Below are 24,485 nucleotides of genomic sequence, written 5' to 3' on the forward strand. Positions count from 1 at the left end.
ACCGGAAATGCCATCGTATCTCTCTCTTCCCTGATGCAGGTTTGAATACCTCTTTAACTTTGACAACACCTTTGAGATCCATGATGACATAGAAGTACTGAAACGGATGGGAATGTCCTTTGGCCTGGAGTCGGGCAACTGCTCTCTGGAGGACCTGAAACTTGCTAAATCGCTGGTGCCAAAGGCTTTAGAAGGTTATATCACAGGTATGTTGACTGATGCTATCGCATCTTGTTCCCGATTAACAACAGTCTAACTTGTTAAAACCTTTCTCATAAAAAGCTGCAAAATTTTAGAACGTTTCCAACATTAAGAATTATTTTTACAGTATTGCAAACTTAGATTTCTATAACTCATATTATGTAGATCTAAATTGCCTGATTCACCATGAAATTAGGCTCTTCAGAAATAATACTATCTGTAAATTCCGGGACTAACCAAGAGGCACACTAGAGTAAGCTTTTAGTAAAACTTGATGAAGGAGTTTTTAAAAAATCCTTCCTCAGTGCCCTCTGGGTACTGAAAGGGATACTTTGAACCGTTTATAAAATAAAATATGTACACACCACCCTGCTCTAATGTAACTTTATGTATCTGTTGTTTATGCATAAAATAAATATCATTTGGTTAGTAATGAATTAAGAGAGAAGGAATATAGTAAAATTTATATTATCAATAAACAGTGTCAGACTGGGTAAATATGGATTCATGTTTAAAATCATTGCTGTTCTTGACAGTAAAACTTCTCAAGTTGACTATGTTTACTGTCCTTGGTCCTCTCTTCCCAATCTTACATTGTTTTAGAGTCTAAAGAGTCACAGAACAGTGACTGCCTAGTTTAGGAGAGAAGCATTACAGGTGACGTCCCTGATGCCCACCCTCGGGTCTGCGTCCTTCCCTATCTGTTTCGATGTCACCACTCTGTTTCTTATTGTTTGCTTGCTTTTCTTTAGAGCTACAAATATGGTAAACAGAAGCAGCTTATTAATTTGTTTTGCCCATTTCTGACCTTATGTAAAAAATAGATTCACACTAAAATATCCTTTAGTGATTTGATTTTCTTTGACTCATCTTTATGTTCCATAGATTCATCCAGGTGATTTAATTGTAGCTGTAATGCATATAATTTTACTTCTGTATAAAATGTCACTATATGACTATACAGTTTCTTCATTTTATTGATGGTAAACACTTATGTTGGTTCCAGTTTCTTGATGCTTTGAACATTACTATTCATTTATCTAGTGCTGTATACAAACATGTAGATCAAAATTATCAAATGCATCTTTAGCTTTATTGGATGAGGCCAGCATTTTTCAATTTGAATTTACCAAATTGTATTCTTTTTTTTTCTTAAAGAGAGAGAGAGAAGAGAATTTTTAATATTTATTTTTTAATTTTCGGCGGACACAACATCTTTGTTTGTATGTGGTGCTGAGGATCGAACCCAGGCCGCACGCATGCCAGGCGAGCGCGCTACTGCTTGAGCCACATCCCCAGCCCCAAATTGTATTCTTATCTGCAAAATAGTAGTGTTCTGTTTTCCTAGTTAAGTGGGTATGATATCATTGTAATTTTTTAAATTAAGTTTTAATTCACATAACAGAATACACCATTTTAAAGTGAATAGCTCATTGGTGCTCTAGTGTATTCACAAGGTTGTGTAATCATAATAATCACTGTCTAATTCTAGAACATGTTTATAATTGAAGAAAGAACCCCCCTGCCCATTAGCAGTCTCTCCCTACACCCCTAGCCCTTCCATCCCTGGAAGTCATCCATCTACTTCCCGTCACTGTGGATTTGTCTGTTATAGACATTTCATATGGGAAATGATACGATACATGGCCTTTTGTGTGTGCTTCTCTCATGCAGCATAGTGTTCAGGTTCATCCATCCTGTAACAGTGAGATAGGTTTGGCTTCTCTTAGATGAAATACTTGGGACCAAAAATTTTTCAGATTTGGATTGTTTTTTTCCCCTGTTTTGAAATATTTGCATATATGTAATAAAATACTTTGCAGATAGGATCTGCGCCTAAACATGAAATTCATTTGTTTCACATATACCTGTGTATATACAGCCTGAAGTTAATCATGTATTTTTAGTGTGCCTGTGTTTTGGCTGTGACCCATCACGTGTGGTTAGATGCAGACTTTTCCAGTTGTGGCAGCATATCAGTGCTCAGAAAGTTTGGATTTCGGTGCATTTCAAAGTCAAAAGTTTTGGATTAGGGGTGCTCAACCTAATTCCTTTTCCTTGGCAGATAATAGTCCTTGTGTGACTGTATCATATTTTGTTTATTCTTCCATTCATCAGTGGCTGGTTTGAATGATGCTATTTTGGACAAGTGTTTGTACAAGTGTTTTCGTGAACATGTTTTCAGATCTGCTGTCTGTATAAATAACTAGGAATGGAATTGCTGGATGTTCAACATTTTGAGGAAATGCCTCAACCGCGCGACCAGCATGCTGGTTTCATACAAGAGGTTCGTAGCATAGAAGTTAACTAGTGAGATCAAAATAAACACACAAGACTCAATTACGTTTTTCTTTGACCAGGTCCTAGATGGCCCTCTCTCTGGCTCTCGCCTCGAACCACCTGGTGGGACAACAAGGCTTACTCAGGACTAGCAGGAGAGAGAGAAAGAGCAGGGCATGCCAGGGAGTGGCCTTTTATTGGGGAACAAAAAATTCAGGGGAAAATTCCATCCAATGAAGGTCGAAGGGGACAGCATTCCAAGGTCAGGGTCAGTGATTGGTCTCAGGGTCAATGGTCAGTCACACCCCCGTACGGACAGGCTCTTGCACCTGGAGAAGGGTGGGGATTAGCTCTGACACAGTTTGGCCAGAACACCTCACACCCAATCAGGGAGGTACCCAATCACGTGCGAGAATGGCTTCCCACAAATGCAAACTGTTTTATAATGTAGTTATACAATTTTACCCCAGCAGTGTAGGAGGGTTCTAGTTTCTCCACATCCTTCTCAACACTTGTTATTGTCCATCTTTTTACTTTCTAGAATATTTTGGTGGTAGGGATCAAACCAGAGCCTGACTCATCGTGAGCATACACTCTACCCCCAAGCTGTGTCCCCAGCGCTGTCCATCTTTTTAATCGTGGCCATCCTAGTGGGTGTGAAGTTGTAACTCACTGTGATTTTTCTTTGTTTTTTCCCTAATGACCTATGATGCTTGCCATTGTCCTAATTCCTAGCAATATTGTACATTCTGCAAATGTAACTTTAATATTTAAATAATTTTTTTGCCTTTGCTTTCACCTAAAATTTACATCTTTTTATTGTTGTTTCAGTTTTTTTTTAATTGTTTTGTTTTTGTGGGTATGTTTATTGTTTTGAGCAGCAATACTGGGGACTAAACCCCCAGGGTCTAGCACATCTTAGATAAGTACTGAGTACCTCCCTAACCTTTTTCATTTTGGGACAAGGCCTTACTAAGTGCCCACTTTGGCCTTGAACTTGTGATCCTCCTACCTTGTAGCAGCAACTATAGGTGCATACCACCAAGATCAGCCCCAAACCATCACTTTTTTTTTTTTTTTAAAGACGATTCTCACTAAGTTGCAGAGTCTGGCCTTGAACTTCCAATCTTCTTGCTCAGCCTTCTAAGTATCTTGAATTACAGGCATGTACTACCATGCTAGGCCACATCACTTTTCAACAGCATTAAATGTTAGTTCTAAAGTATAATACATCAAATATGAGCAAAGTGGTAGGTCTTATTTTTAGGTTGGCTCTTTGCTCACACAGAAGAGTTTATTGACCGGGGTTTGGTTTCTGTTGGATTTAATTTTTAAGTTGGTGCCATCGACTTTCTGCAGCAGTGACCCCATCTCCCCACCCCATCAGCCAGCTGTCCCAGGTCTCTGTCCTGCTGCCTTCTCCCTGTGCCATCCCACATGAGTCCTGCTGTTTCACGAGCAGCCCAGTCACATGGAAGTCCAGCAGGGTCTGAATAAAGGGCTTACTCAATAAATCACCAGAACTGTATTTTAACTTAGTCCCCGCGAGAAGGCTGTGGGTGATTAGGCGGCCTCTGTGGTTTGATCTCTTCATGACCTCATTTGCAGACCGGGATACAGACTTTCTGGTTAGTTCAAAGGAAGAAACGTGTGCCTTTTTAGTGTGGAAAGGGACATAATGGCTTTTGGCAAGAGTGTGAGAACCATTGTGTGGATCCAGTGATAATGTGAAAGAAACGTAGGCTTTTCAAATCCATTGTGAAAAGAAAAGTAATCTGTTAGGCTCACAAACAAGTAAATAGCTGTGTTCTGACAGAAAGTTTCTCTAGTTCTATGTCCTAGTTAATATTCAGCACTCCTGGCTTTAATTTCATCTTCTCATAAGACTTGTTCTTACTTAATGTATTTAAAGACTGCTGTTCTTCTTAGAATGGAGTCCTTTTTTTCTTTTTTCTTTTTCCACAGCTGCCTTAGCCTTTGAAGAAAAAGGTTCACAAGGCCAGTCTAAAATTAATGTAGTCACCCCTCTTCTACACGAACAGCCTCTCACTTAGTCAGGCAGGATATCAGGATTTCCAGTTTCAGTACACATAGTCCATTTCTGTGCCCAGGAATACAAAAATATCATTTTAAAGTAAAAGCTTACTTTGGCAAGTTATATATTCTATATGTGTTGATTCTTACAATGTAACTAAAATAATTTCTTTTTAGGAGTGTATTTCTAGTGTTTCTACCACATTTTTTTTCTTTTCCTATGACACAATCCTTACAGTCACTGTAGAGAGACCATACAGTAATATCTGCATCTTGTATGTTTCAGTTATTGCCTTCTTTGAGATATCCATTTAGATAGAGAAATAAGTATAAAGTAAAATTGCAGTAAGAACTCAGTCTTCAGTCAGTCAACAAATATATGCAACAGTGTTCAACATCTCTAGTAATTAGAGAAATGCAAATCAAAACTACTCTAAAATTTCATCTCACTCCAGTCAGAATGGCAGCTGTTAAGAATACAAGCAACAATAAGTGCTAACGAGGATGTGGGGGAAAAGGCACACTCTTACATTGCAGGTGGGACTGCAAATTGGTGCACCCAATCTGGAAAGTAGTATGGAGATTTCTTAAAAAACATGGAATGGAACTACTGTTGGACCCAGCTATCCCACTCCTTGGTCTATACCCAAAGGACTCAAAACCATCATACAACAGTGACACAGCCATATCAATGTTTATAGCAGCACAATTTACAGTAGCCAAACTGTGGAACCAACCTAGATTCCCTTCAGTAGATGAGTGGGTAAAGAAACTGTGGCATATATACACAATGGATTATTACTCAGCAATAAAAGAGAATAAAATCATGGCATTTGCAGGTAAATGGATAGAGTTGGAGAATATCATGCTAAGCGAAGTAAGCCAATTCCCAAAAAACAAAGGCTGAATGTTTTCTCTGATAAGTGGATGCTAATCCATAATGGGGGGAGGGCATGGGATAAGGGGAGGAACTTTGGATGGGGCAAAGGGGAGGGAGGGGTGGGTAGAGGGTATGGGGATAGGAAAGATGATGGAATGAGGCAGACATCCCTGGTACAAGTATGATTACATGAATGCTGTGACCTACTTCGTGTACAACCAGAGAAGTGAAAAATTGTGCTCCATTTGTATACAATGAATTGAAGAGAATTCTGCTGTCATGTTTAACTGATTAGAACAAATAAATTTTTAAAAGAAAAAGAACTACTCAGACTTAGAATAGGAGAAGTGTTGCATGTGCCTAGAAAATAAGTAGCAAGGATTTGTCCAAAATACTTCCTGTAACTAAAACAGTAATGTCTGTCTTGCTTCATTAAACTCAGGACTGCATTGTACACCTCCTTCATTAAAAGCTCGACCTTTTAAAAGAAGGGCTAGTTTGAATTCTAAAGCAAAGGACACCAGGAGCAAAGGTGTCGGCAGTGACGGCCTCTGCAGAGGGCAGGCCGGGCTTCAGGCAGAAATCTGCCGCTGTGCCTGCTCCTTGAGCAAGGCGTCCCTCCCTGAGAGATTTCCGACTTGACTGTCACTTTACCCACTCCTGACTTTGGTGTTAACCCCGTCAGGGTCCATCATGGTGAGGACACCCAGCATCAGAGATATTCCATCTGCTGCTCCTAGTCCCAGGGAGCTGCCGCCTCGGGGTCTTCCCAACAAAAGGAATGAGTCTGAGTTTGTTCACCTTGAATTCTTTCTGTGGTTTGTCTTCCCCTGAGTGTGTGTGTGTGTGTGTGTGTGTGTGTTCCCCTGCCACTCTTGTGTTATAGAATTTTTTTTATTCCAAGGAGGTGAAGAAACCTGGGTTCTTCCCAGGGCGGGGAGTGGTTGAGCTGTTGTGGCGAGCAGCCTTGTCCCGGCTTAGCTGTGCCCTCTTCACACTCAAACAGCAGCAGCCACAGAATTTGCAGAGCCTACATTTTTTTTTTCTTTCTTTTTTTCAGATATCTCCACAGGGCCTTCTTGGTTAAATCAGGGACTACTTTTGAACTCTACCCAATCTGTTTCAAATTTAGACCTGCCCACCGGTGCCACCTTACCCCAGTCAAGGTACGTACTTCTTTTCAAGGTCAGGATGGCAGGCCGCAGCACATGGCCCTGCTCGCCCCTCAGGGCCAGGGTGAGCAGGGCCATGTGCTGCCTGCACAGGTCCTCGGGGGTGTGGCAGGCCTCACCTGGGGCAGCTCCTTCCTGTGTACTTTTTCCCATGTTGTACAAAAACTGTCGCATTAACCACCCTGTGTGTGTTTCTGCTGTTCGATAGCGTAAACCAGGGGTTGTGCCTGGATGCTGAAGTGGCCTTAGCAACTGGGCAGTTCCTTGCCCCAAACAGTCACCAGTCCAGCAGTGCGGCCTCCCACTGCTCCGAGTCCCGCGGAGAGACCCCCTGCTCGTTCAACGATGAAGACGAGGAAGATGACGAGGAGGACTCCTCCTCCCCAGAATAAAGACAGGAGAGAACTCACGTTTCCACATTGATGCTCGTGTGTGTTAGTGTGAGCTCTTGTTTTGAGATGATTTCTTCAGTCTTTGCCTTTGTTTGCACCGTGTGTTCAGTGAGAACTAGAGAAACACAGCCAGCAAGTTACTCGAAGGCTGAGAGGATTGGAATGTTAACATAGTGTGAATGAGAACTGGCCACAGCACTAGGTCCCACCCGCACAAAGCGCCTTTCCTGAGAGGGGGAGCGATCCCCAGAACAGGCCCAGGAACGGGCGCGTCTCCGGGAGGCTGGCTCTCTGTGGCGCCCTCACCTACGTAATCATTTTAGAATTGAGGTTGCTACAAGGAACAGCCCCGATGACCATGTCTCTCCCCCTTCCTGGGCTGCCTCTGACAGGCAGGCGCGAACACGCAAGTGCCGGTGGAGGTGTTCGGTGGGGGTGGAGATCGCAGTCCTGGTGGCCCAGGAGCACAGGTTAACTGCTGAACTAGTTGGGAGTTTAGTTGAGGTGCTTTTATGCATCTGCTGCCTTAGACAGCTTCTAGAAAGGAGCAAGCGCTCGTTCTGAAGTACTTAAATGACATTTAGAATAATTTATAGCAAAACTGAAATTACCATTAGCCAATGCGTCGGTGCATAGGATTTCCTAGGCTACTTCTGGAAGCCAAACTAGAATAGCATTTCCATGTGCATTAACCACTCTGCCAGCACTGCCTTCTGCCAGCATTCTAAACCTGGGGTTCCACAGAGAAGGAAACTGTATCATTTTACTCAAAGCTGTGCATTTCATACAGCTTTTTCATTTATAATGAAAGAAAGAAGCAAATTCCTATGACCAAGTTGCTTGCCTACCGCTCTCTGCAGTCACTGTATGATCTCACCCAGTGTGCAATTTGTGAAAATGAACCAAATGTCATTACTTTTGCCTTGAAAGAAAAGTCTGTTTCAAGAATATGAACAACAATGTTTTCTTGTACATGTTACCTTTTTTCACATTTTAATTAATCAAAATGACCTTACTAGATTGATTCCTGGGTAATTTGCCCTTCAAACTAACCCAATATTTCTGTGCAAATGTTGAACGCTGCAGTTGTCAGATGTGTGGTGGCAAGGAGCGTAGGGTGGGATTTCATAGCCAAAGGTGCATCCACTTCTCTGAGTGAAGAGTGTGCGAGGCCACACCCCCAACCTAATTACACAAAGAATAGTAGAACTCACTCTTGAATCACAGGGATTTGTCCTGACATTGTGCACCTAGCATCTGTGGACCCATCACCAAATGTGGCCCAGGAGGGCTTGTTCCTTAATCCCAGAGGGCAAGTGCAGGCTCCCAACATGCCTTTCTACAGCTCCACCACCAAGCTCACAGGGAACTGGAGCTCAGAGCTATGGTTGGCTAGTTTTGTTTTTTTTTAAACTAAGACTTTAAACACTGAAAAGCAAGAATATACAACTTTAGCTTAGGCTCCTTTGAGACGAAACCCTCATTCTGTTAGCACTAAGCTGTAGTGCAAACCCAGAGTATCCAAAGGGCAGGAGGCCTTGGCAGGTGCAGGGGCTTCTGCCTTGGCATGAGCTGGACAGCACAAGGAGAACATCTCCCCAGAGCAACCGGGAAGTGCCAGGCCTGCAGGGGCCTTCTGACTGGAAGGCCTTTACCTGACAGATGAGTGACATGGGGTGTCCCTCCACAACGTCCTTGAAAGGGGTGCCTCTTCCTCTACTAACCCCGACCTTTCTCCTCTCCCTACTGGAAGGAAAGGGGGCCCAGCAGGGACCTGGACAGACCAAGGGCCACAGTTAGCTTTTTAGTGTTCAAAATGTTGAAATGCAGGTTCCAGAAGACAGTCAGACAGTGGAGACGGATCCATGAATCATTCTCATTCCTTTGCCAGACAGCAGCATTCCCCTAGAGTCCTTGAGAAACCGTTTCCTTCTCTCCTGTCTCCATTGCTAAAGTGCTTTGCTTTAATTCATAAAGTGCAGGCTTAAAAAAGGCAACCAAAGACCATCATCCTCATTGTCCACCACTGGCTGTCCTGGCCACGTGTGGTGCTGTCAGGGAAGGTCCCAGTTCTGCTCTTTAGGGATGCATTTGGGGCACTGGTGAGGACATGTCGCAGAGTGGTGCCGTGGAACCAGTACACGCTGATGTGAGGCTCCCCCACCCCCAAGGGTCACTGTCTTCTCAAGGGTGCAGTGACATTCAGTTAGTAACTGTGCTCCATGGAATGCCTGCAGCTGGCTCCAGGAGACCCTTTGTGGGAGGAGCCTCGCTGCCAGGGAACACGGTGCCCTTCGTCATCCCCGCTGTAGGTGTCTCCCATCCATGTGCTCTTTGTGTGGGGAAAGCAGTTTCAGGGAGTTCATGTATGTTGTACCTTATGATTGTGGAGGGCTTTGGAAAGGGGGCAGGAAAGGAGGAGCCCCCAGACCTCAGAAGTGCCCATTGCCCCAGAAGATCAGGGGTGGAGGCCACAAGTTTTAAGTTCTTCCTTTTGAGTCTTTAAAGAAGCAGGGGTGGGGGGGTTGCTTCTGCCATTTTACCAGGATGGGCAGGGAGAGCGCCTCCTGTTGGCAGAACTTGTCATAACAGGACTCTGCCTTATTTGAAAAATAAAGCCAGGATCTGACCCCAAAAAGAAAGTGGCCCTTGTCAGATAATCCACATAGAGACTTCAGGAAGGAGGGGCTCCCTGCAGTCCCACAGCCATCTGTGATTATGCTCTTTGCTAAATCAAAGCTCTTTGGGGCTTCTTAGGTCACAGAGACAGCACAGTATGTGTCTTAGGCCCTTGGGACACTGTGTGTGTGTGTGTGTGTGTGTGTGTGTGTGTGTTGGGGGCTAGCTGATGATGGGAACTGCAGGAACTGCCCTAGCTGGTTCAGACATAACCACACCAAGAGAGAGCAGTCAATTTAGTTCTGTTGAGTTTTATACATGATTCATTTCAAGGGCTTTTATACTCAAGCTCCCTCCTCTAACATACAAGGGTTGTCTCTAGTCAATAAATCTGTGACAAAGACCTTAAAACTGTGCTGCCTTGGTGGTAAGTATGGGGCAGGGCTTGTTCCTCCCCCCCACACACACACACAAAAAAAAGAATACTGACCTTAGCTCTCATCAGTGTCTGTAAACTACTCACAGACTCTCTTGGACTCCCTACCTTCCTGTTCGCCCTCACAACCAGGCCTTAGAGAGGGACATCGTCTCTGCATGTTCTCTGAGTCCTTAGATGTACAAAGACCTAACGGCGGAGACAGGAGAGAGAGAGCCTCATCCAGCATGTGGGCTGGCTCTGGTGACAGGGAGGACTGGACACCTGAGAACTGGCTTCCCAGTGAGGCTCCCCATTTTTATGCACCAAAGCTGTGTCAAGCACTGATTGGTCACCAATATGTATTTTTTTGAAGACCCAGTATGTTTAAGGAGTCCCCACCATGCCATTTGAATGACTCAGAAATGTGCCTTTCTGCCCCCAACTCAGAGTTGATACCGTGTTCTGTTAACTCCACTTAAGCCGAACACTCACTCATGGGAAAAGCCTGATGTTTGCTTAGGATTTTACTTTTCTAAACAAATTTTCAAGCAAAATGCCTATACAAATTAAAACATTCTCAGGAAAATAGCCCGTTTTAAAACCAAAATATCTCTGAAAAGTTAAGCTTAGTCTGAGGGATGTGGTTTTCCCACATACTCTAATGGTCACAATATGCTAAGGAAAGCCCTGGGTAGGGGGGCCACAAAGCTAGCCCTTCACCAGTGTTGGGATGGGAGGGAGACTGACCGTGCGGCTGGCCTTTCTAACACGGCCAACTCTTGTACTGCTCTCATCTGGCCTTTGCTTTATCACCCCCCCAACCCCCCCCCCAAAAAGGCCTGCAGGACTGAGGCTGTTGGGACCCTGTTGCAGCCGAGGGGAACCGGGCCTCCCTGCTCTAGCTGAAGTGCAGGGTTTGGACAATGGGAGTGAACACCCCAGCCTGCTCATGTGGGGACAGGAACACCGAGCACTCTGCTTGCCCGTGTCCCTTGGCCTCAGTGTGGTCTCACAAAACCCCTGGCTGCCACTTCCTTCCCTGAAGGGTCCTTGCCTTCACTGCAGTCCTTCCAGAGGGCTCTGGATTAGCTTCAGTCCTGTGTCACCAAGTGCCAAGCAGCCAAGGAGCAAAAGTGAGACCTCCCCCAGCACAGCATGCACTGTCAGCTTGGGGTCTCTGCCCAGGGTTGGCAGTGGCAGCCAGGGAGAGGCGCACCCCCCAGGAGACCCTCAGACTGGGCCGTGGTGGGGCCTGGGGAAAGCTGCGAGCTGAGCCTCTGGGCCCACTGGTTTCTTTCCATCCCATCTGTCACAGCAGTGTGAGGACATCTCCCCACCCCAATCATGTTTGGGTTTTAAAAGCCGTCCCTCATCCTGGTCCCCATGCCAGGCATTGTTAATTACAAATGGCCTGATAATGTAGCTTGTTCAGACTGGAGGCAAATTTCTGTCATCCTGAGGTCTCTTGATCTGGCGGCTTTCCTAAGAGGCGTCTCTGGGCAAGCTGCCGTTCTGTTTCGTCCACTCGTACCAAGACAGGTTCATCCTTCCGGTGTCCTGAGAAGTGGACCAACCAGGTGACCCAGTGCAGTGCTGCCCAAGAGGCCTGGGCTTCAGGGACTGTCCCAATACCTGGTTCCTCCACGTGATTTATTGTCAACATACATGACCTTGGACCTTGGGGTGGAGGCTCTGAACCCAAATCACCTTTTCTTCACCCTTTAATTTGAAGATGCTTTGTTCTGATCATGTGCTATTAGGTTTTATTCCCAGAAAAATATGGTTCTGCTTTTTTCTGCATGAAGGATATACCATGGTGCCACACGCTTAAGAAATGAGGCCACATCTGATTTGCTACGTGTAGATGCTCCTGTAGAGTGAAGTACCTAACCCGATATGGTATATTATTTTGTAGTATCTCAAAATTTGTAAATAAATACCCTTATTTTTATATGGAAATTTTATAGAAGAGCTATTTCTGTATACATAATTACCAACAAGTCCTAAGCATCTTGAACCCCCCAAGCATCACCTGCAGCGGAACTGACCGAGGGGTTGCACAATGTTGCCTTCCCAGGACCCACTGGCCGCAGTCTCTGAGGTGGGCCTAGGAAGTGATATTTTTAATAAGCTGACTGATGTTTCTGTCATTTCAAGTGTGATTACTTTCTCCATCCTGTAAGATTAAAAGAAGAAACTTACACTCTAAATGAGTATAAGTTGCGCTTGAGAAAAAAAATGTATCAGACTGTTTTATGATTTGAGATGTATTATAGAAAATAAATAATTTAAAATAATTCTGGTCTCATTCGTAGTGACGAAGTGGTGGTGCTGGTGCTCTGCCCGGACCCTCCCTGTTAAGCCCTGGGATCTTCTTTTCCTAGCTGGGTCCCTTCAGTGACGGTACATGGGCAGCCAGTGAGATCCAAGAGGTCAGTCTCCTCGCCTCAGTCTGGGTGGTCTGATGGGCCACCCTGGTGTCACAGTCCCTGTGGAATTGGCTGAGCCTCTGCCTACAGCTTCAGCTGCACTGGGGATCTTCCCTGGCTACTCCATGGGGTCCCCAGGTGCTCAGTGCGTGCCACTGGCACCACCTGTGAGCAGAAGGCACATCAGAGTTTAAAAAGTTGTTCTCAGATCCATGACTTCTGTCTTTTCAAAGGTCACTTTAGAAGATAAAAAAAGATTATTTACTTATTTGTTAATTTTGGCACTGGGGATTGAGCCTAACCACTGAGCCATATCCCTCACCCCTTTTTAAATCTTATTTAGGGACAGGGCCCAGGGTCTGAGTTGCTTAGGGCCTCCTGAGCCACTGGATTAAGAATGACGTCTTTAAACTCCCAGAAACCACCAGCCTGAATACAGTGTCCAGGGAAAGTGCTTTTTCATCTTCAACAGAGAGAAGCCCCAGTATTGAAGACACTGCCATGCATGATGTCACTGGGCCTCGGGAACCACAGTAGCCCCTCAACACCACCTGTTCCAGCACTGTCCACCTGCCTCGAGGGGGCTGGAAGCCCAAGTAACAGGCTCTCCTGCATGGCGGCCAGCTGGGCATGGGGACAATCGGAAGGCACAGGAGGCCATGGCACTCACCTGAGGTTAGCATCCAGGGGAGGCTCCTTCCCACAGAGGGACACGAGTTCAGGGTGGTGGTATGGACCCGTGGCCCAGTGCTTCCCTCTTCCTCTGGCGTCCATGCTGAACTCCAGCTGATTTGTGTCCAACCCTGTTCCTTCTGTAGCAGCCACTTAGTGTCACTGGTTAAGGTGTCCAAGGACTCATGGGAGTAACTGTTGGGTCACATGACTGTAAGAAAGTGCCTTTTTGGGCTGGGCTGGGGCTCAGTGGCAGAGCGCTTACCTCGCTCGTGTGAGGCAGTGGGTTCGATCCTCAGCACCACACAAAAATAAATGTCTATCAACAACTTAAAAAAAACTATTTAAAAATTTTTAAAACAAAAAAGAAAGTGCCTTTGCTCCTGCAGTGGCTGTGTGGGGAGTCTGAATGACCACTAGGGTCACTGCTGCTAACAGGGACACCTGCAGAGCCCAGGGAGCTGCTTGATGAGCTGGGCAGGCTGAAGTGACAAAGCGTCTCGCAGCCCGGTCGGCAGCCCTCTTGCTCTCTGTTTTCCCTGCTCTGAGGTGAGCTGCGGAACCTTTGTGCTTCTGCTCCCCTGAGTGCTCACTCCCTCGTGGAGCCTGCGCCCCAGACCCTCCCCACTTTCCTAGCCACTTGAGGAAGGCTCCATCTGTCCTTCCGGGGCTGATGGCCAGAGGCCTGGGAGCTCCTTCATCCCACTTTGAGAGGCCTCTCCTCTTGCTGAACTTGCTTTCAGGAAATTGCACAGAGGCCCGGTGACATCCCGCATGGCAGTGTCTTCATGACTGGGGCTCCTCTGCTGCAGGACGAGCAAGCACTTTCCCTGGACACTGTATTCAGGCTGGTGGTTTCTGGGAGTTTAAAGATGTCATTCTTAATCCTAGTGGCTCAGGAGGCCTAAGCAACTCAGACCCTGGGCCCTGTCTCTAAGATATAAAAAAGAGCATGGGGTGTGGCTCAGTGGTTAGGCGGCCCTGGGTTCAATCCCCAGTGCACTGAGGTGGGAATCCTGCTGTCAGGGTGAGGACTAACCCATTGAAGGAAGAGCAAAGCCACTCCTTCATGTTAATCACTTTACCTAAGTCACTTTGACATGTTTGCCACTTGGGGTGCAGAGACTATTGCTCAACCACATTTTTCTTCTGCCTACCTTGACACTAAGGCCCGGAGCTTTGTTTTTTCTTTTATGCCCTAGCACTTGGCCATGGGTCTCAAAGCAAAACTCAGAACACGTCCATGGAACAGGTCATCTATGTAGGAATTATTTTAGGTTCTGCTAATTAATAATACTTTTCCCCTGCGGTACTGGGGGTTGGACCCGGGGCCTTGCCTGTGCTCAGCGAGCATCAGGCTACACCCCTGTCCCCATCTCCCACTTTTTTTCCAGACTTCAGATCTTCAACCTGAAAAAACAGAAAGCAGTTGTATAGGACACATCTTTACCTCTGGTGTCCTCTGCCCTTTGTGACAGGTCACTGGCGTGGAGAAAGGCTTTTGTGCCATAGAACAGTGGTGGGCTGTTCTGAATGAAGGGCTCCAGTCTGTCCTGCCACCATCTAAAAAGCAGACCCACCCTTTTCTTATGTGGTACCAAAATCCAGTTTATGAATCACTATGACAGTGGAAGAAGGGCTGGATGCGGGGGCACCCACCTGGCACTCCAGCAACCTAGGAGGCGGAGGCAGGAAGATTGCAACTTAGCCAGGCTCCCTCTCCAAAAAAAAAAAAACTGGGAAGAGTGGTGGGTAGTGAGGGGTGGGTAGTGAGGGGTGCATAGCTCAGCGCTCGAGTGCACCTGGGTTCAGTCCTCAGTATCTCAAACCACAAAACAAAACCAGTGGAAGAGGGGAACAAGAGTGACACATTTTTTGGTTTTTTTAGTCCTAAATGGACATAATGACTTTATTTTATGTTTTATTTTTATGTGCTGCTGAGGATCAAGCACAGTGCCTCACATGTACAAGGCAGGTGCTCTGCCACTGAGCCCTGAAGAGTGACAGGTTTTTATTTCAGTGAATGCTTTTGGAGATTATTTCTAAGAACAAAACCCAAGTGCTGTGAAGAGAGGCACGCCGCGCGGCCGGGACCCCCATCCTCTCCAACAGGACAGGCTGGGGCCGGGCACAGCTGCTGCCGGCAGCGCCCACTGAGCTGCTGACTCAGAGCCTGGCAGCAGGGCAGAGGTGGCAGGCAGGCATCTGGAAGAGCCCCTGGCTCCAGTCCTCACCGGGTCCTTATGTAGACTCTGGGGAGAAGCCATCTTCAGAGTGCTGGTGGACACCACAGGCCTCAGGGCCTCTGAAAGCTCCCAATAAACTTTTTTAAAAAAAACTTTTATTTATTTTTATGTGGTGCTGAGGATCGAAACCAGGACCTTGCATGTGCGAGGTGAGCACTCTACCACTGAGCCATAACCCCACCCCACCCCTCTTTTTTTTAAACCAGGGATTGAACCCAGGGGCCCTTAACCACTGAGCCCCAGCCCCAACCCTTTTTTATGTTTTTTTAGAGACAGGGTCTTGCTAAATTGCTAGGGCCTCGCTAAGTTGCTGAGGCTGGCTTTGAACTCTCGAACCTCCTGCCTGAGCCTCCTCAGCTGCTGGGAGTACAGGCCTGTGCCACCGCACCTGGCTCCAATGAACATTTCTATATAAGGATCACCAACCAAGGGCAGTTGTCACCTGCCTGCTGGGCCTGCGACAGGAGACCTGTCTGACATTGCAGGTTGAAGAAGATCTGGCCAGAGAAACAGCCAGCAGAGGAGAGGGCCCCTCTGATTTCCTCTACACCTGAATCCTTTCTGAAGAGCTCTGCAAGCCCCACGGGCAGAAGCACTGAGTGCAGGGTTGGGCTGTGGCCGAAGGCAGGCAGCCCTCCTAATGGTCACAAGACCGTCTCAGAACAGATGGAGGAAGGGGTAGTGGGGGACACACGACATGACACTATGGGCAGAATAAATACAGAAAGGCTGTGACACCGGACACCCTGCTGGCCCTCGGCAGCCGCCTTCAGCCAGCTTTGCTCCTTGGGTGCTGGGGGAGGGCGAGTCCGAAGCTTCCAGGCAGCTGCAGCAGTTGGTCACAGGAGCAGGCTCCTTCCGTCATGGTTGGTTTAGGTTTTTGTTTGCAAGACTCAACAAATACCATCTGCTGCTCCGAGAGTCCCGGATTAGGTTAAACCACTGCTAGAAACCAGCGGACTGGGAAGACGGGCCATTAATCTACTCACTTGATGTCCTTAGTTGAGCGGTCTTTTGAGAAATTTTAGTTGAGGTTTCTCTAAATATATTACTTTATGTTGTACAAACCCCATAAAATAATCCCTATGCCAAAATTCCAATTTTTCTCTAGGATTTTGTCATGTTCCTTAACTCCTCAGGTAGCTCTTGGCTTTCTTCTTTTGCGATGCTGGGGATGGAAACTGAGTACTTGCTTGACCACGGAGTTAATAGTCCTGCCCCGTTTTCCTTGGGGTCGCAGATTTACTGCCCCCTGCCCCCAAACACACTGCAGGCGTCCTGGGGTTTCCGAAGGGCCCTGGACCTCTATAGCGGGGACACTTGCCTGGCAGGGGTGGAAGGAAAGGTCACAGCTGCCTGTAGGCTGCAGACATAGCAGGAATCTCAAGCTCAACCCCCAGTACCAGGGAAGCAAGTGAAAATAACGTCTCAGCTGTTAGAAATTCTCTGAAACTATAATTGGGAATTGTTATACCCAGATTTTCTTCTCCGTACAGTTCGAGGCCCGGGTCAGTACCTGGTATAAAGATTCTCAGTTCTTATGGAATGAATAAGTGAACAACATATTATTTAAAAGTATATGGACCGCTAGGCTCGGTGGCGCACACCTGTACTCCCAGTGGCTTGGGAGGCCAAGGCAGGAGGATCAGGAGTTCAAAGCCAGTCTCAGTAACAGCGAGGCCCTAAGCAACTCAGTGAGACCCTGTCTCTAAATAAAATACAAAATAGGGCTGGGGATGTGCCTCAGTGGTTGAGTGCCCCTGAGTTCAATCCCTAGTAGCAAAAAAAAGAACATGGCCCTTGGGCTGGGGTTGTGGCTCAGTAGGTAGAGAGCTTGCCTAGGCCTTGGGTTCAATCCCCAGTACAAAAAAAGTGTGTGGACCTTTGGTTGAGTCTCAGATAACCAAATCATGCCCTCACCTTTAGTGCGATGACTGGGCAGGTTTTGGAAATGTGGCCTTCTCTGATCCTCTGTCCTTGTTCCTGCTGCGCTGAGTCAAGAGAGGGGGGACGGGGAGGAGAACGTGAAGTGGCCGTGGCGTGCCGCTGCCTGGCCTCTCAGGTCACGGGTGGGTAGTAGCAAAACAAGCTGATCCAAGGGGAGAGGGTGGACTCATGGGAAGAGCGAGGGCCACAGGACCTTCCTGGGCCAGCTCCTGCCTGCGGAGGTGCCAGCCTTCAGCCACATGCCCAGGAGCCCCATCCCGCATGCTGACTCCTCCTGCCAGAATGGTTCCGTTCATTTTCTATAAGCCAGAAAGACAGCAGGACACATGAGGGCGACACATGTGGAGAGCCACGAACTACCAGAATGGCTGCTCCGTCTCCACCCCACTGCCGTCCAGCGCTGGCCAGTCTAACCAGCAGCCACTGGATGCCTCCTTACAGCGTGGACAGCTGTGAACACAGAATACTTGCCCAGAGAAGCCAATGGGCAGGGGAGGTAGTGGCCCAGAAATCTAGAAGATGTGGTCAGAACCAGATGACTCCGAGCTGGATCAAGAAGTCCTTCATGATCTGGTCACCTGTGATTCCTCCCCAGAAGCCTGGGCAGTAGAGAGGGCCAGTGGCTATCCCAAGGACACAGACCCCGTCTGTGATCCTGGGTGGCTGAAGGGATCCTCACCCAGGTTCCAACCAGCCAGAGTGCAGATGAGGGAGATGTGGGCCACCAGCCACCCACCCCTGGTAACAGGCCAGTGTGGCGGGACTTGTGGGGAACATCAAGGAGTTGGGACTGGGCCTGGCAAGAACAGGGCAGGGCAGGCAGAGACGCAGGGCATCCCATGTAACCACCGCAGTCTTGCTGGAGAAGACCTCTTAAGAGCAAGCCATCTGTGGTTTAGCGGGGTACAGGTGCGCGCCTGTAATCCTAGCAACTCAGGAGGCTGAAGCAGGAGGATGGTGAGTTCAAAGCCAGCCTCAGCAATTGAGGCTGTAAGCAACAAATTGAGATCCTCTCTGTCTCCAAAAACTTGGCTGAGAATGTAGCTCAAAGATTAGGCACCTCTTTGTTCAACCCCCAGAACCACAAAAATAATAAAAAAAAAAAACTTGTGATATAGCAGCAGCGTGTTTCTGAGCGTTTTTATGAAGTTAACGGCCCCAAACAGGGAAGTCACACACCAAGGTGGGTGGGGTAGGAACTGCTCCCCAAAATATCCACCTCCCAACAGCAAATGGAAAATGACAGAGTTGAGGGGACAGCAGGTCTAGAGCAAGGGGACCCGAGTCAGCTGCTGACTGCACTAGACAGCCTGAAGGCCCCTGTACTGTGGTGTCTTGCTGCCCTCTGGTTGGCAGCCTCAGCCCCGGCCTCCCTGCCTCGTGGGTGAAATAAGATGGAGTGCTAGGTCCATGTGAATGGCCCGGGAGTTAGAGCAAGCTCATCAGCCATCGCCGATCGCCAGAAGGTGGCACAGCGACCAGCACATTCTCAGTGTCATGGACACGGAACATTATAATAGGCCCTCCTGGTGACGGAGGAGTCCCAGGCCACTGAGTCCAGGTGACCTCCCTCTAGGCTCTGACAATACACACCTGAGACAAAAAGCATCACAAACAGGACACATGATGTGATCAGGTCCAAACCCAACAGAGAGAGGCCAGAGGCGGGGCTGGGGGAGTCACAGCCCGGGCAGCCTGTGAGTGGTGAGCTCTGAGCAGCACTTCCCTGAGGCAGGGTGGGTGGGGGCAGAGAGGGCCTTCCTGGCAGGCAGGCGGGACAGTCAGGAGCCAGCTCACTTCAGAGGCCCAAGGAGATCACTTACCTGTAGGAAAGATGGCACAGGGCGAGTCTGAAGGGGTGGCGGGCACCACGTGGAAGACCGGACGGGGTGCCATACTCTGCCTCAATGACAAATGCCGTCCGCAGAACAGAGGGGGCCTTCTCCACTGCCCGGGGCCACCCTCCTCAGGGGGATCACCGTGAAAGACACCTGAGGCCTGGGGTGCAGCCCGGTGGTACAGCCTGCACGAGGCCCGGGGTCCCATCCTCAGCACCATGACGAAACAGGACAGAGCGAACCAAGGCGTCCAAGAAGACCCACCCGGGGCCGGAGGACTGTCAGCCGAGCCCGTCCTGAGGACACCACTGGCTGGCATCCTCCACGTGGCCGAGCCGGCCAGCCGGCCAGCCAGCCGGGGTCACCCCAAACGTGCCTGTGGGGCCTCTGGGGCAGGCAGCAGCTGCTGCTCCACAGGCTGTCCAGGAGATGTCAAGGCATGACACAAGGCTTCCAAGGAGCCCTGGAGCCCCACCTCGGGGACAGAGGCTTGTGACTGCAGCTCTGGGGTCTCAGCAGGAGGCCCTGCAGCCTGCTACCCCCAGGTACAGGATGTGAGCGGCTTGCCAGTGGGACCTGGCCTCAGAATTTAGTTTCCCAAGGTCTTTACCCTCCCTAGAGGGTGACCGAAAGGAGAGCCACTGTCCAGAGCGCTGGACAGGAGTGGCCGCAGCCCAGCTGCTCATCTGTTAAGGTCCTTGAGGGCCTCTGGCTTCCACCACCACACCCACCCCAGCACGGCGCCTGCCACATCGCCAGCCCCTGCTGAGCCGGTAAGTTGTGAGGGTCTCAAAAAGCTGCCGAGGCTTCCTGCCTCAGCCTCCCATTGAGCAGAGGCGCTGCTGGTGGCCCTGGCCTTGGCCCCTTGGCTTTGCAGGTGCCGTCACTGGCCGGCCGCTGACCCAGGCTGCCCTGTGTGCCAGGCCATGTCCCTTCCCTTGTTTTCTGCAGTCCTGGGGGAGGACAGGGCCCGCGGCTGTGGGATGACAGGCATGGGCCGCAGCACCCACACAGTGTGTCTTGAGTGGCACGACAGCAAGTGGGCAGCTTTTCTTAGTGGTGAGGTGAGGTCCCTTTGTTTCCAAGCCACTGGCCTCCAGAAGCTTACCTGGTTCCATCAGGAACAAGGGTGCACTGACTCAGACCTGAACCACGCTGTCCTCGGGTTGCTGAGCCCACGGCCGCGGGACATGGCCTGGCACACGCAGCTCTGCCTGCCTCACAGGGCAGCCTGGGTCAGCGGCCGGCCAGGGAAGGCACCTGCAAGCTGAGGGGCCAAGGCGGGGCCACAACAGCACCTCTGCTCAGCCCTTGGGAATGTGACTTCTTTGGAGGTCACCCCCTCCTGGGCCTCTCCCCCTCCAATCCCCCTTCACCCTGAACTGCCAGGGCCCTGGGCTCCTGTGGTCCTCAGAGGAATGCAGACTCGGGCCCCACCCAAACACTGCCGAGCCAGCACCCCACAGAAGCAGAACCACATGCAACCAAGTTGGAAAGGCGCAGGGCTGGCATCAGCTGGGGTTTCTCGATAGTCTGTAGGGCAGAGTTGGGCTGCCAAACCCACCTGCAGCAGGCAATGCACATTCCCTTCTCTGATTTCCACATGGTCCCTTCAGAAAGGAAGCCGTGTGCAAACCCTTCTGAGCTGAGGCCCACTTCTGCCTCAGCTGCCTTGGTTACACAGGAATCCCCGGATAATCCAAACCACTTTAATTCCATCTGCAAAGTCCCTTTGCCACGTGATGTGATATAACCTTGGGCTGGATACCAGAAGGTGAAGGCCACACGTACCTAAAATCCTGTCCTGCCACAAAGAACTCTCAGCAAGGGTCACACTGGGATGCCTCTTCAAAAGGTCTCTGCAGTTCTGGAGCTGGACTTTGGTTCTTCTCTTTTCCTCCCTTGGTTCTGTTTCTCCCCCTCTGGCCACTGCCACCTTCCACCCTGCCATAGAGCATCTCTCAGGACATCCCAATTCCCTCCCCACGGGGGAGGGGGGGGGGAGCCCTTATCTCAGGATGCCGAGACTTCTGCAGGAAACCACAGCCCTTGGTGTACCAATCCCAGTTGCTCTCAGCCAAGCCCCAGCCCCACCCCCCGGGGAGAACCACAGGAACAAGGCCAATCTGAAGCTCACCCTGGCTCTGCCTCCACCAGGGACACCTCAACTGTGACCGGCAGGGCAGGAAGCCTGGAGCCCCAGTCCCATTCCAGTTCCGAGGCCTGCGTCTCAACCTCCTGGGATTCTCAGCACCATCTTGCTGAGGCAGGTGCCAGACAGCAGCACTGCCAATCTTCCAATCCCAGCAATTTGTACTTGAGTGGACAGAAGGGCCCAGTCTCCAAACCCAAGCTGGCCTGTCACCAGCTGGTGGGTGGCCAGTCAGATGCAATTTGTTCTTACAAAGGCTCAGGACCCACATGTAATCTTAAAAGACGGAGTCAGGAGACGCACAAACCTTTATCAACTCATGTGCCATGTTCTCCATGCTTAAAGTCCCAGCCGTCACCAGTCTTAATGCTGAGTGACGTCTGGTTAATTTTTAAAACGCAATCCACTCTCGATGGACAAACCCTACCTTTTATGATAATGGTCAAAAACTGTGCTACAGTTCACTGACGGCAGATCCAAAAAACCATCTGTACAATGTTCTGAAAGCTGAAACATGATGCTATAGTTGTCATAAAAAGGCTTCATTGAAGGACAACAGTCACTGGAACGTGAGAAAATGTTTTGTTCAAAACTCAGCCATTGCAATGTGCAGTGGTGCACGACTGTAATCCCAGCAGCTCAGGAGGCTGAGGCAGGAGGACTGCAAACTCAAAGCCAGCCTCAGCAACTTAGTGATGCCCCAAGCAACTCAGGGAGACCATCTTGCAATTAAAAAGGCTGGGGATGTGGCTCAGTGGTGAAGCACCTCTGGGTTCAAGGTTAAGCCCTGTGAACACAGAGCCCCCTTCTGCAGCAGTCTCCTCATTCAGGAGCATGTGAAAACTCTGGGACCAAATATAATTTCAAAGACAATACTTCTCCTTAGTGTGGGAACTAATGGATTTAAAAACGCTGAAGTCCACTTAGCACACACTATTCAGTTTTAATTAAACTCCAATTCGACTTTACTGAAGCAAGGGAAGCCAAATGAAAAGAAAAATTCCATACGGACTGTTTAAAATTCATGTAGACATGACCTCCACTTATGCAGAGCGATTCATAGAGAGATTTCAACCTGTACCCTTTTTCCACTACTGCCCTCGCTTGGGGTGACAGAAAACTGCTCACACCCAACAGTAGGACTGCAGACATTCCTGAAAAATCAGAAAAACTCAAAAACACAGAGGTAGCACTGAAACTGGCCTTTATTGAACATCTACTATATCTGCATTTCATGCAGATTCATACAACCCTGAAGGTTGGTATTAACCTCATTTGGCAGATAACTGCAGTTGAGAAGTTAAGCAATATGCTGAAGATTTCTAAGCAATCACATGTAAGTGGGGATTTCAAGCCCATTCTACCTCATCCATCCAAAATGAGGACTGAGTCCATCTGAACGTGATGTCTCCCAGCAGACTAGAATCTGGGTCCTCCTCACAGGCTGCAACATCGGAGACAGCAATCGTACACTCAGAGCTCACAGGAGGGAGACTGGTGCATCTTAGCTCACCATGGTATGCGTGGGGACACTACCAAAGTACAGCAGAGCTGAGCAGCATGTGCTAGTCTACAGAAAACTCCACCAAGAGACACTGACACAGGAAGGGGCTGACAGCCTGGGATGTTCAGAGGGACAGACAGAATAATATAGTTGTGTGTCTACAAGTGACCAAAATGAAATACTCAGACTTATACCTAAGTAGAGTCCAATGTGAAACAGCTTAGAGATCTAAGAAAAGCAGGCCACCATTTTCCTTTGGCAAGGAATATAACATACTTACTGGTTTTAAATACCCTATCAGCCAAAGTAACCGACACTGAATCTTCTCTGTCCACTACATCAAACTAGTGCTACGCTCAGTCGCCAAGGATGCAAAAGCTGGTTTCTGTCAGGCCGTCTGCTCTTGTTCAGGTTGTGGTCTGAGGGAGCAGCACTGCACAGAGGAGGAAGCTGCTGGGTGCTCAGGCTGGAATCTGCATGCCACTGAGACATCCAGGCAGTGGAGTGCAGGAAGGAGTTTTGAAGTTTGGAGGAAAACCTGAAACGCAGCAGAAATGCTGTCCAAATGCAGACTCCAGCTGACCTAGGAAACCCCCATTCCTAGTCTCAGTCCTTTCTTTTACCAGGGAGTGAACGCAGGGGCACTTAACCACTGGGACACATCCCAAGCCCCTTTTATTTATTTTATAAACCCAGATCATGTAGGGTTTTTAATATCTTTTATTTATTTTTATGTGGTGCTGAGGATCAAACCCAGTGCTTCACATGTACAAGGCAGGCGCTCTGCCACTGAGCCACAGCCCCCTATTTTAAGACATGGTCTTACTAAGTAGTTTAAGTCCTCACTAAATTGCTGAGGCTGGCAGGTGCCAACACATGGGGGTCTAGTCCAACCCTTAATCCATCCCTCAGGCCCAGCTCCTGGCTTACCCTCCCCACCCACAGAACACTTCTGGTCTCCTGGGACCTTATACTGAAAGGAATTTTTAGAGAAGGAGGACATTAGGAATAATCTAATCCTACCCCACCTCCACGGCCCCTTCCACATCACGTTACTGTCAGCAGAGCACATCCCCAGTCTCTCTGTTCCCTCCTCCTCTAAAGTCTCTTGAGACCACGTTGTTTCATCTCCATATGCTCCAAAAGTCTGGCATGTCATCCCCTGGCACACCGGACTGTGACAAACAGTACGTAATGCCCCTAATTTCACTGACTGAAGAAAACTGGGCCACTAAGAGTTGGGGAGGGTACCTGAGGTCACATAGCAGCCAGGGGACAAGCCATGTCCAAACTGCTAAACCAGGGAGGCACTAATAAGATGATTTTGGAACTTTTGTTTTTGTGGTGCTGGGGATTGAACCTAGGGCCTTATGCACGTGAGGCAGGCACTCTACCAACTGAGCTACATCCCCAGCCCAGATTTTATAACATTTATTTCTCTTTAAAACCCACTGCTCCATTTTGGATGGCATCTCTATCCTCCTTTCATGTTAGGAATCTAGTCTGCTTTTGTCTAATCTCATTAAAACAAATTTTATCTACATCATATCTCAAAAATCCAAAAGTACAAATTTAATCAGTAACAACGTAGTGCACGGGAGCCAAGTGGACAGCTGTTGAGCGCCTGTCACACTAGGCCAGTGGCAGTGGCGCCTTGCTGCAGACCACAGCACTCTGCCGCACAGCCTGGTAACAGCACAA

The 24,485-nt window shown here is 48.6% G+C and overlaps 1 protein-coding gene across 11 annotated transcripts in view; it reads left to right on the plus strand.

Annotated features, from left to right (window-relative positions):
* Nucleotides 1-12,293, plus strand: part of Tfdp2 (transcription factor Dp-2) — a 163,240-nt gene extending 150,947 nt beyond the window's left edge. For all 11 annotated transcript variants that reach the window (XM_046431738.2, XM_046431740.2, XM_046431741.2 and 8 more), the window contains 3 exons: nt 40-206; nt 6,456-6,561; nt 6,776-12,293. In XM_046431738.2, the coding sequence (XP_046287694.1) occupies nt 40-206; nt 6,456-6,561; nt 6,776-6,959 (457 nt within the window). In that variant the 3' untranslated portion in view covers nt 6,960-12,293. The remainder of the gene's footprint in view (nt 1-39; nt 207-6,455; nt 6,562-6,775) is intronic.
* Nucleotides 12,294-24,485: the final 12,192 nt, after the last annotated feature.

The sequence above is a fragment of the Marmota monax genome, unplaced genomic scaffold (genome assembly GCF_021218885.2).
Source record: "Marmota monax isolate L192 unplaced genomic scaffold, Marmota_monax_Labrador192_F-V1.1 WCK01_AAM20220418_F8-fsc00022, whole genome shotgun sequence".
Classification (NCBI taxonomy): domain Eukaryota; kingdom Metazoa; phylum Chordata; class Mammalia; order Rodentia; family Sciuridae; genus Marmota; species Marmota monax.